Source organism: Geospiza fortis, unplaced genomic scaffold, assembly GCF_000277835.1.
Source record: "Geospiza fortis unplaced genomic scaffold, GeoFor_1.0 scaffold327, whole genome shotgun sequence".
NCBI lineage: Eukaryota > Metazoa > Chordata > Aves > Passeriformes > Thraupidae > Geospiza > Geospiza fortis.
This window is the reverse complement of record NW_005054410.1, coordinates 495,003-506,233: the sequence shown is the minus strand read 5'-3', so window position 1 is coordinate 506,233 and position 11,231 is coordinate 495,003. Positions and strand designations below refer to the sequence as shown.

The 11,231-nt window shown below is 39.4% G+C and overlaps 1 protein-coding gene across 1 annotated transcript in view; it reads left to right on the top strand.

Annotated features, from left to right (window-relative positions):
* TUB (TUB bipartite transcription factor) overlaps positions 1-11,231 on the top strand; it is an 80,962-nt gene extending 69,731 nt beyond the window's left edge. Inside the window, 2 exon segments of the mRNA XM_031061353.1 lie at positions 1,431-1,499; positions 1,502-11,231. Of these exon segments, the coding sequence (XP_030917213.1) occupies positions 1,431-1,499; positions 1,502-1,542 (110 nt within the window). The 3' untranslated portion in view covers positions 1,543-11,231.

Here is an 11,231-nt window from a genome sequence, read left to right as displayed (position 1 = left end):
TTTTTTTTTTTTTGATTGTGCAAGGATCTCATGTAGTATAAAGCCGAGTCTGAAGGTTGAAAACCTCTAATGGACTGAACTTGATGCGTTGCTATTGTACATGTAGTAGGGCATGATGAATTTTAATTGCAGTTGGAGGAAATGGAGAAGTGGAAAGCACAAAATAATGTTGCACAAGTCACTTGAATTCTAAGCTGTCATTATGTTTTAACATCTACATGCTTTTTAATTTGTTTCAAATGGAAGTGTATTTGCTGTACAGAAAGGGAAAAGGAAAACATCTTAATGCCAAGAAAGCATAACTTATGTTGCATTTGGCATTTCATGGGCTGGGAATTTATATCCTTGTATTGCTGTGGTAATTCAAACACATATTTTGTATGAAGTGATATAAACAATTGGATAAAGGCACTCTGCAGAGAGTCTTACTATTTTGAACAGGCTGTGTAAAGCTGAGGAAGGTAAATGGAAATATTTTATTAAATTTGTCTGGCCTTTTGAGCTTTTACAATTTGTTGATCGCATTTTTTGAACTTTGAGCAACAACCACTTTTCATATTTATTTCCCCTTGTAAGAATGCTTGAAATCGATTGAAACTGTGTATGTTGTTCTCTGATGTAAACGTGCCAGCTACTGAGCTAAATCCTTCTAGGCAAATCTAGTGTATGCTGCATACAAATGAGACACTGGCAGGACACAGAATAGCTTAAAATAGTGCAGATTTTGCATCTCCATTTTTCTGATCTATCTGGAATATATAAACAAATACCATTTCAAAACAAAACACAAGCAAAGAACAAGCCATGGTTATCTTCTCTCCTGAACATTTCAAAAGCCAGGAGCTGCAACTCTTGAAAGCACATTGTAAAAATAATGGTCACACATCTTTAAAAATAATGGTCTTGCTGCCATTTTCTGTGCAATGTTGTCCAGAATGGCACACAGAGTAATAGAATTTATATGTTCACCAGAAGGGTGTGGAAATGTGAGTGAAGTAGTAGCTTTGTTTTATACCGCATGTATTCAGGCCCTCCTTTTTATTCCTTATAAACCCTTGCACTGCATAACCAGAGATTATGTAATGTAAAAATGAGATCAAATCTGATTGTCTCATAGTTGACAGGCCCTTTTTGACTGTAGGGGACAGGCCATAAAGCTCTTCTTAAGGTCGTGTCATTTGGACTGTATCATTTCAACTAACAAAAGAAATATGCTCTCTTCACCTTTGCCTTCAGCTCTCCTTCCCAGTATACAAACAAAGGAATTTCAGATAAGAGATGAAAACAAATAATTACCAGCATTTTTTCTAATTTTTTAAACAATCTATGGGAAGAAAGTCTTCTGGTTTTAAACAGTGTTTTGTTGATAGACTCAGCATGTCAAATATTCTCTTTAATTAACAGGAAGCTCTGTCTTTTTTTCCCCTCTCATCTTTTTGCAAGGAGCCTTTCCATGCAATGGTATAAAATGGAAAGACACCTTTTGTTTGAGAGAAAGGAGCATCAGTTCCCTCCATGAATGATCCAAGTGCTGAGTCATGAGCCACAGGGTGATACTGTGGCTTTGCATATGGGTGCTTTGTTTTTCTTTCTAGCTGGTGGTTTCCCACAGTTTCACATCCCCATCTGTCATCTCACTTTGGATTTAACAGAGAAGGCCTTAGGCCTTTGCTTACCCCATCTCAGCCTTTAAAAACCAGCTCCAGTGACCGCCAGAATTTTATGTTTGGACTACTGCAAAACCAGTCAGGGATTCCCAGTGCTGTTATTTAAGTGTGATGTGGATTTGAAGAACTCTGCAGCGTGGGAATGGCTGAATCTGCATGGCTGGAATTCTGTGCCTTGCCAGTCACACTTCAGAGCCTGAGAAAGTGGCACCTGACACAGTTTTCTGCCTCTGTCCCTGCACAAGACTGTGTCAAAGGAGCTGAGTATCTCGTGGTGCAAAAACACAATCTGCTGGCTTTAGTGGTGGAGCTGCTTTGGGAAGGGTTATTTTTAACCCAGATCATAACAATGGTCTGACTCACATCATGACCCCCCAGGGAATCGGCACGAAAGGAAACTCATGTGCAGTGAACTCCTGCACAAGGGTGAGAATGAGGGGCTGGGGAAAGGCTGCAAGTTCAGCTTCTTGGGACAATTCTGCTGCCAGCACATTGTGTAACTTCACTCTCACTGCATGTTCTCTTCCCAGCCAGGTATTTTTTTTTAAACCTATAACCATGCCAGGAGGAAAGTGGTGACTCAAATTCCCATCATCTTAACAGAGTCTGACAGGGCCATCAGCCAACGAGCTGCTGAGGGAAAAACTCCCCACAATAACTGGAGGTCACTAGAGGGGGATGTTAACCTGGGACTAGGAATGAGGAACTCTCATTAAATCTGGTTCAGTTAGAATAGGATTTGCTCCTAATGCCCTTTGCCCAAACCCTAATTCCTCACTATTGTTGAGCATGGTGGGGGGCTTGATTCACTTGGCCTTCACCATCTGCTCTGGAAGCAGTTTCAACCATTAATTTTGAATCTATATAATTTCTGATGGGAGAATTTTTGCTGGATATCTTCTGGTAAAGGTCACATGCAAGGTGATATCACAAGCTTTCCAGCATGTCTCTAAATTTTGTCCTCCTAACTTGGAAAGGTCAAACCAAGTTCTGTCATACCTGAAATTACATTTTCCTCATGAAGTTACATTTTCTTCCCCGTCAGTAATAAAATCATGCCACTAGTGAGTGTTTTCAGAGACAGATGCACACTGAAGTAACCAAGGAGTAATTAGTGGTACACTCCTGTTAGTAACTTCTGCTGGGCCTGCATTCAGTGTGCAGCAGGGCATAACCTTGTTTATTCAGTGTGACAAAGAATAGAATGGCCCCGAGCTGTGTATTTCCTTCACACAGTCTTAGTGAATGTTTGGATATGGTAGATTTAATGTTATTTAAAATCCCAATATTGATGATTTTTTGCATCTGCTGTTGATTTTGGCAGAGTTGTAAACAAATTCCTTGCCTGAATTGCTTATGGGCAAATGCTGCATGCTTTAATGAGAGTTCTTAATCTAACTTGTCACTCTGTTTACATCAAACAGTTTCTTCCTGGCCCTTTATCTAATTTTCTTCATCTCTGATGTTCTGTTCCTTCTCATTCTCTTTACAATTCCTTTATCTGCTCTTCAAGGATGTGCAGCTCAAAAGTGTTTGACAATATTGCTCAGTGATCTCTCCAGAGATGAATAATGCCTTTGGTGCACATTCAGTGATGCTCCTACAATAGAAGCCTTATCAGAGGGGTGAATTTGGCCCTTTGGCTTTTCAGTAGAGTAAATTAACACATTAAAAGGTAGCAGATAAAAAAGCTTGCCTAAAATATAATCAGAATTTTTCTCAGTAAATATTCAGTTTCCAAAGCATTGGTTGCAAATCAATGAGCAAGCCTGGAGGCAGGCTGTTAGATTTCCTTTGTAGTGCTGCCTTATTTTCCCTTTTTTTTTCCAAAAGGTTGGAAGTGATTTTGTGAGCTGAATTGTGTTGGTGGCCTAAAATAGTTTATTTTTTAGAAGCTAGGCATCACTCTGTTCCTTTTGTAGGATAATATATGGCACATAAATCAGTAATGTCATAGGCTCTTGTTATAAATTCTGCAGTTAAGAAATCAGTGAGAATGGTTTTGTCATAATTATTGAGCAAATCTGTTGTTATTCAAGTTGCCTTACAATAGTGCTGGAGTTCCCAGCTGGCTGTCCTCATGAGGTCCTAGCACTGAAGGAGCTGGAGTGAAAAGGGCTCTGTAATAAAATCTGGTGGCTGCACAATTGAAAAATATCATTGTGGAGTCAAATGACACCACAGAGTTTTATCAGTCATGGGGAACCAATGCCATCAATTCAAACTTTCTGAGCCTTTGCTCCCTTGTAGTGAACAAAAGAGGGGCTTTAAACAAGCAGTGACACCAGTGAGCTCTCTGAAAGTATTGGGCATTAGACCAACTTTTCTGCTATTAAAATCTTACCCCTGCCTGGGTGATGCCCTTTAAAAAATCAGAAAATCAATGCAGTCCTTACTATGGGAAATCATTCTCAGTTCTTGTGTCATAGCTTTTTACAAATTTTATTATTAATTAATTTGTGATTTCACATAAGGATAAAACAAGGATGGGGAAAAAAGTTTTTGCCCTGAAGGGATGATGAGTCTAGACCAATATCAGATTACTTTGTTTATTGTAGTAGGACAAGACAGGGAGTTGCCTGGTGTTCTGGGCAGAGAAGGTTTCTCCTAATGCATTGCAGGTGTCAGGGAGATTTTGGGTTTGATCCTGTGACAGTCTAACTATTTGCCCCATACTATCCCATTGCTTTCCTAAAACATCATTTGTGAGATTTTTTTTCCTGCTTTTACAGAAGCCTGTGCTTGCCAATCAGATATCTTTGCTTGGCAATTAAGGACAGCACAGCAGTCACCTTTATTAGAATTATGAGCTGATGACTCAGATTTCTCAAAAGGCCTCATTTTGATTACTAGAATAAAGTAGTTTTATACATATAAATCTTGCAGTAGAGTTAATCTAACTGTAGGTGCAGGCTTCTCTTGTATGTGCTACTTAATGGAATCAGGTTCCTGTTGTTCTTCATGTACAAAAAGTCCCTTCCAGGGTTCTGCTCTGTGTTTGAAATTAATTATGTAGTTATTCTTCAGTTCTTTTTGTTGCTTGCCAAGGAACTAAGAAAAGAATTTGCACAACTATCTCAATGCTTTGGTGTTTTGCTATGAACTATAGCTCAGTAGCTGATACTCACAAATGCCTGTATATTGGATGAAAATGCATTAAAACTTATTTTGTATGTTGTATTTTATTTAACTGCCTATACATTTTTGATTCCCCTTTTTCAGTTAGGGTATGCTTATCTGTACCTTTACTAAGATTTGAATTGAGTGGCTTTCCTGAAACTCTTCAATGGAACCAGTACTCTGGTTTGCTGAAAGGCTCTAGGAAGAGGACACTTCAGAAAAATTATGTGTACATTTTTGAGAAGAAACCTTCCCCATTCACATCATAATTGGATTATACAATAACACTGGAAGCTTATCATGGTTTTATTTAAGTCTGCAGTGGCAATTTGAAAATTACTTCGACAGAAGCTTGTTAAGCACATGGACTGTAACAAAGTCCTGCTTGAGAGTCAGAACCTCACAAGTACCTGGAATACTCATGATCTATTCTGTGCTTGGGTACAGGCAAAAAAATGTCCTGAAGAGTCAAAATCTGTGGTAAAGTCAACACAGTCTTCTAGGTTGACTCAACACAGGCTTGGGGATCGGGTCACCTGGGCTTTAACCCCAACAGAGTGTCTGACTTTGTGCAAATCCTTGAACCTCTTTGTGCCTCAATTCCAATTAGTTGAATGGAACTCCTGGGTTTTGGCCTGGCTGTGTCCATCTCTGTTCTGCTGAGAGGATTTCCAGGAGTGCTTTGAGGCTGGTGGGTGACAGGTGGTGTTGCCATGCTCAGAACTCAATTTAATGCTCCCTGAACCAACCAAAATATGAAGTTTTCTGCTGCCTGTGTAGAAACCACATAACTAACCAATCTCTTAGGATCAAATCTTGATGCTGTTGAATTCTTGTCAATGATTTAAGTGAGACTTCAAGTTTTTTTTTACCTTGTGTTATTTTTGGTCCCTAAAAGTGCAGAAAAAACCAGTAAGGACAAACCATCTGATACACTATTCCTTCTGACAGTGTGTGTTGTTGGTTGTGTTTTACTTCCCAGCATCTGTTGTTTTAAAACTATTATTCCTGAACACATTACAGAGTTTCACTTAATGCAATCACCTATTTATGCTCTTTTATGTAGCAAACTGAGACACTTGGCAGTTGTGCTGCAAATTGCCTTTTTGTATTTTTGTTTGCTTTTTCCCTTTCCCTTGGATGTGACTCAGTTGTTCAGAACTATTGTTACTGCCCACTTTGACTCTGTCATGCACATTTGATTTCAAAACAATGAGCCTCATGATTTCTGACTACCTTTATACCCAGCTGGGATGTTTACAGTGTTTCTCACATTTCACCCTGCATCTGTGGCTTCTTACTGAGGCTGTCCCAGTCGGCACAATGCCATTAGAAGTGTCAGTAATTTATGAAGTGTAAGAGTAATTCTCAAAGTAACAGAATGTAATTTATAAACATTTTTATAAATTTTAGCATTAAAATCTAGCTAGGTTTAATGCTTACAGTTTGGATGAAATTGCAAGGAGATTATTTGTTCAAAATTTTCTTTCCTTAAGCTTGGTTTGCAGCTTGAGCTCGCATTTAGAAGATATAGGAAGCTTTAGGAAGCTTCTGATCCTGCAGCTCCATGCAGATTGCCAGACTGTGACTGCAGCAAGCTGTCAGTGTGATGAGGACACACTAAATGATGAGAATTCCAAAGTCCTGGCAAGAGTGCACTTCTTAATTCTCTTAGGTACTCTTGGACATCACATGGGAAATTGTGTACCTTTCCTATATTGACTTACTTACCAAATAATGGCAGGAATATTTTCACTCCCTTTGAATTTCCTTTTTTTTTTTTTTTTAAGGCTTACTATCTAGGTAAGTGTAATCTTAACATTTAGTCTTGATGTGCTGGAAAATTGCATCATGTGATCACTTATTTTGCCAGTGCAGAAAATCTCACCGGCACACAAAACCGGAGTGTGTTGGGTGGGCTTTGGCCACTGCCCATGGGATCAGAAAGGTTGGAAAAGATCTCAAAGATCATCAAGTCCAGCCTTTGATGTTCAGTGTTCAAACAAGTTTATGAGCCCTGGCAGCTCATAGCAGGAGGTCTTCATTCCAGTCTGGGTCAGCAGAAGATAACCCAGTTATTACCATCCTGTTCTCTTCCCTAGGGAGAATCTCCTGGCTTTCTAGAAGTAGAACTTTGTTGATCCTGATGTGTCTTTAAATATTACAGCATTTTTTAGCTATTTTAAAAATATTTTCAAAGATGTGGTTTAAGCTCAAATAAAATAGTCTTTCAAATAGTTAGAGGTGTACCAAGTGGGCTTGGTTGAGAGGCAGCTGCTTTTTCCAGCAATTTCCTCAGCTGTTGTACGAACAGAGCTTGATAGTCCTGCTGGAAAAAGCATAACATAGCTATTATATTATGTCTATCTGTCTATCTCAGCATATTATATAATAATATGCTTTCCTTGGGTTTTGCCCAATGATGCTGCTGGTTTGTGCACCATGACATTTCTTTCTGAAGGGCAGAATTTCCAGTACTAAATACAAATAGAGCTGTGTTTTCTAGTAAAGGCTCTGCCTCATTTCCTGCTGCCTTACATGTGGTTTGGTATTTGTTACTAAAAATATAAACTTTTCATCCAAGAAAAAAACAGGATTTCTAAACAAAATCACTGACACTTAGTGCCGTATGTCTGGATTGGCAGGAGGCTTTTTTTGCCAACCAGGAATGTTGTTATTCCTTACTGTTCCAGCTGTTGCCATGGGTGAGCACTAGGAGACAGAGGGTCTCCATTTACAACTTCATCCTCTAGACTAAACTGTTTCACTATAGAATACTGGAAAACCAAACCATGTAACTACAGAGTTTTCATCAGGCAATTAAGTTGCACTGAAATCGAGTTTTATGCTGATTAATTTATGAGAATGACCTCAAACTAACATGGGAACACTGAGCAAATGTCAGGAACTGAAAAGTTGCTCAGCAAAATATTTAAATCAAGTCCACTGAGTTTTCATAAGTAAAAAAAAAAAAAAAAAAGCAAAACCAATGAGGCTCTATTTCATTCCTAATTGTATTTAGTTGAGGATTCAGTGTTTTATAATGTAGGCTGAAAAGAAATTCTGTGTACTGTTTATTCTAACTTCTGCTTTAAAGTAGGGTTGCAACAGTGATGTGTACTCTTACAAGATTTCTAACAGTGTCACCTCAAAAAGCTGATTGTGGAATATAGCTCTAACTGAGTAATTCTCAAGAGTTACTAAGTCCAGTGATAGTATGACAAGGTTTTTGTTGGTTTTCTTTTCTTTCCAAAAGAACCCCTAACCTGTTTTCAAAAACACCATTTATTCTGCCTTTTGGACTACATTACACAAGTCCATGAGGTTGAATTCCTGTTTGGTAACACTTCAAACACTTTCTTGCAGGTGGTAGATGCTTTTCAGCTTCTTGGTAATCTGTGTTACTGGAATTCCTTCTTTTGTTTTAAGTTCTCTGATTTTTTTCCCCACCCCATCTATAACCTTCTCTTCTTTCAAACATGTGCAGGTTTTTCCATATAGGAACACTCTAGAGCACTAAGTCAGTGAAAGCTCTATAAAGTCAATATCTGTGAATTAAAGTGTGTTAAATCCCTGTGTATATGTTCTCATTTTGAAGTAGGGTGGCCTTCAATTCTGGTTGCATAATCTCCCACCTGGGTATTCATCAAGTTGGGCAGTTCAAGGTCGTTGGAGAGTTTTAAAGTGCTGAACAGGTTTCAGACCAAGCCCTGGTGAACATGTAAAGGGATTCACCCCTCTGCACTCTCAGGGTGGCACTTAGGACTTACTGTACCACATCTTTTGGCTTCTTGAACTGTACCTCAAAGCTCAGCACCTGCACAGTAGAGGCCACATTTCCCAAGTCCTGTTTTCCTACTGAAGTAGTTTTTAGCACTGTCTGATTTATTGCCACCTGAATGATGAATTTAAGCTTCCTGACAACAGTGTGCTTTCTGCTTGGGATTTTGTGGCTGCCAGGATGCTTTACTAGTGTAGCAGAGCTTGACTCTGGGAGTGTGATGTAAATGATGCCTGTAGAACTAGGTTTATTTTCAGTGCCCATCAGATGATATGCTTGTTTCTCAGAAAATAATCTTCCTTTCTCTTTTTCTTCTTCATTTCTGTCTGCCTGGATCTGGAGGATGAGAGCCCCTCTTAGCATTCATGCAAGCCCTGTCAGAAAAGCACACAGAGAGGGTCTCTCACGGAGCCATGCAGCTCTCACATGCTCGCTGTCACCCTGCCCTGTCACAGTGCATGTCTGTCCCCGTGTGCTGTCCCCTACCTTGTGTGTCTGTCACCAGCCAGAGGACACGGCTGCAGAGACGTGCATGGAAGCTTAGCAGAGAAAATGCCGAACCGAAGCCATTAACTCACAGCTCTCCCAATCCTGAAGAAAGAGCTCCTCCTGAAGGCAAAAACCGGGACCTGAGGCTCTTTCAGTCACTTGAACTTTCCTTGTGTTCACATTGCATTTCAGAAGAGAACACCTTTTTGTTATACTTGCACTATTTTGAGTCCTAAGCCCAGAAAAAGGCAGCACAGAATCCAAGGAGTGCAGTTGCAGAGAAGCAAGGCAAAGTGCAAACAAGCTCCATGTGCAGATGTGCAGGGAGTCCAGCCTGCAGGCTGGGCAGGGGGATGTGCTGGCGATGGCAGGAGGGCGATTTCCTGCCAGAAAATGGATGGGCACCCTGCTTGGCACTGCTTGGAGGGAGTCATGGGTTTCAGTGTTCAGTGATAGACTGATGGTCACTGCTTATGTTGTGTTATATTGGTAAGAGCTCTGTCCATACTGTTTGTTTCTCATCTAAACGGCTCGATTTCTGTACAGATTTCTTCATAATGTCATTTTCACCCATTTATTTCCATGTCTGGCCTAATCCCAAGCCTGCTGGCATAACCAATGTTTCTTTCTAACTTCTGTTGTGTCTCCATAATGCTACACTTGTGTGTCCCTGCCAGACTCCTCATGTCTTCTTGTCTTTGTTTAAATGTGGGCTTAACTGGATCACAAAAATTGGGCATTACTGGCATGAACACTTCAGGAAATCGGATTTGGAAGGGAGGCCAAAGTTTGCTCTCACATACATCTCATGAAGACTTGTTGACACTCAAAGGGGGGATCTAGAATATCTGTTGGTGAAAAATGTTCACCTTTTTCATTAAATGTGCTGCCAGATTCAGTGATGTCAAATGCTGCACAGTGCATTTAGAAAAACAAAACCTTGCCCATGATTTAAGGGATAAAATAGGGTGGAACTGAACCTGCACAAGAACTAGCAAATCACAGGGAGTTTCCCTAAGAAACAAGGTCTGCAAGGAACAAACCTCTTACAATGGCTTACTGAAAAAGATGTATGAAAACGACAAATATTGGAGCTTTAATAATTTTTTATTATCTTAAAAGTGTAAACATCTTTTCTGGTGATTGAAACTAAGTTTATTTCAAATTAAAGTCCTGTGCTCAGTGACAGGAAAATCAGGTCCTCTGACAGTTGAATGCAAAGTATAAAGGGGACATCCATACATGCCCAGCAGGATTGTCAGTTTCCAGTGTGGGATGGGTTTAGTTTATGACTTTCCCAACATTTTCTAGGTTTAGATGTGCAAACATTTGTGCACACACACATAAATACGGATACAGTCTTAAGAAAACTCCTTTGGTGGTATCTTCTTTCCCCTCTGTTCACAGTGACAGCATAAACCATGTTATTAATTTTATTAATTTGCCTTGGGGTTAATAGTTGCAAAATATCTCTAAAAGAGTAAGTTACTTGAAACCTCTTCTAAAATCATTTTGAGCAAGTGATTTTTTTTCTGCTGAAAAGATTACAAAAAGTTGTTCTCTCTCATGCTTTCCGTGTGAGTATCTATTACAGAGAACCATCTGCTTTTCCTTTGAGCTGACTTTTCTGCAGGATTCATCCACACAGTGGGCCAATCTCTACCCCATGATCACAAGACTGGGGCTTTTGTTTCTCCTTTTTGAACAAATTCTTACACTCAAGAGCAGATAAACAAAACAAAAAATGTCTGTGGAGGATGTTTTGTAATTTGTTGCACCTCTGGGAGTATCTCAGACAGTACATACTCTAGAGGTGGCTCATTTCTGAGAGTTCCTAGTAGCCACTGAGCTGATTTGGTACTTTCCAACACTGTCTTCATCCAACTAGTGACAGTCTGAATGATCCAGTGTTTGGGAGCAGCTGTAGAAGTACTCATTTTAGAATATGTTGAGACTATATCTGCCTGTAAAGAAAAATAACCTTTGTTTCTGACTTGTTTACTTAAACTTCAAGAAGTAGAAAATGTGCTACATTAATGTTTCTGTCCCTAGAAAATGAAGAAGCAGATTAATTATTTTTATTTAATTTTTTGTTTTAATTCCCACAGTAAACATTTTCTGATTCATCTCTTTGCCTTTCTTAAATAAACCGATATTATACAGTAGAATTTGAA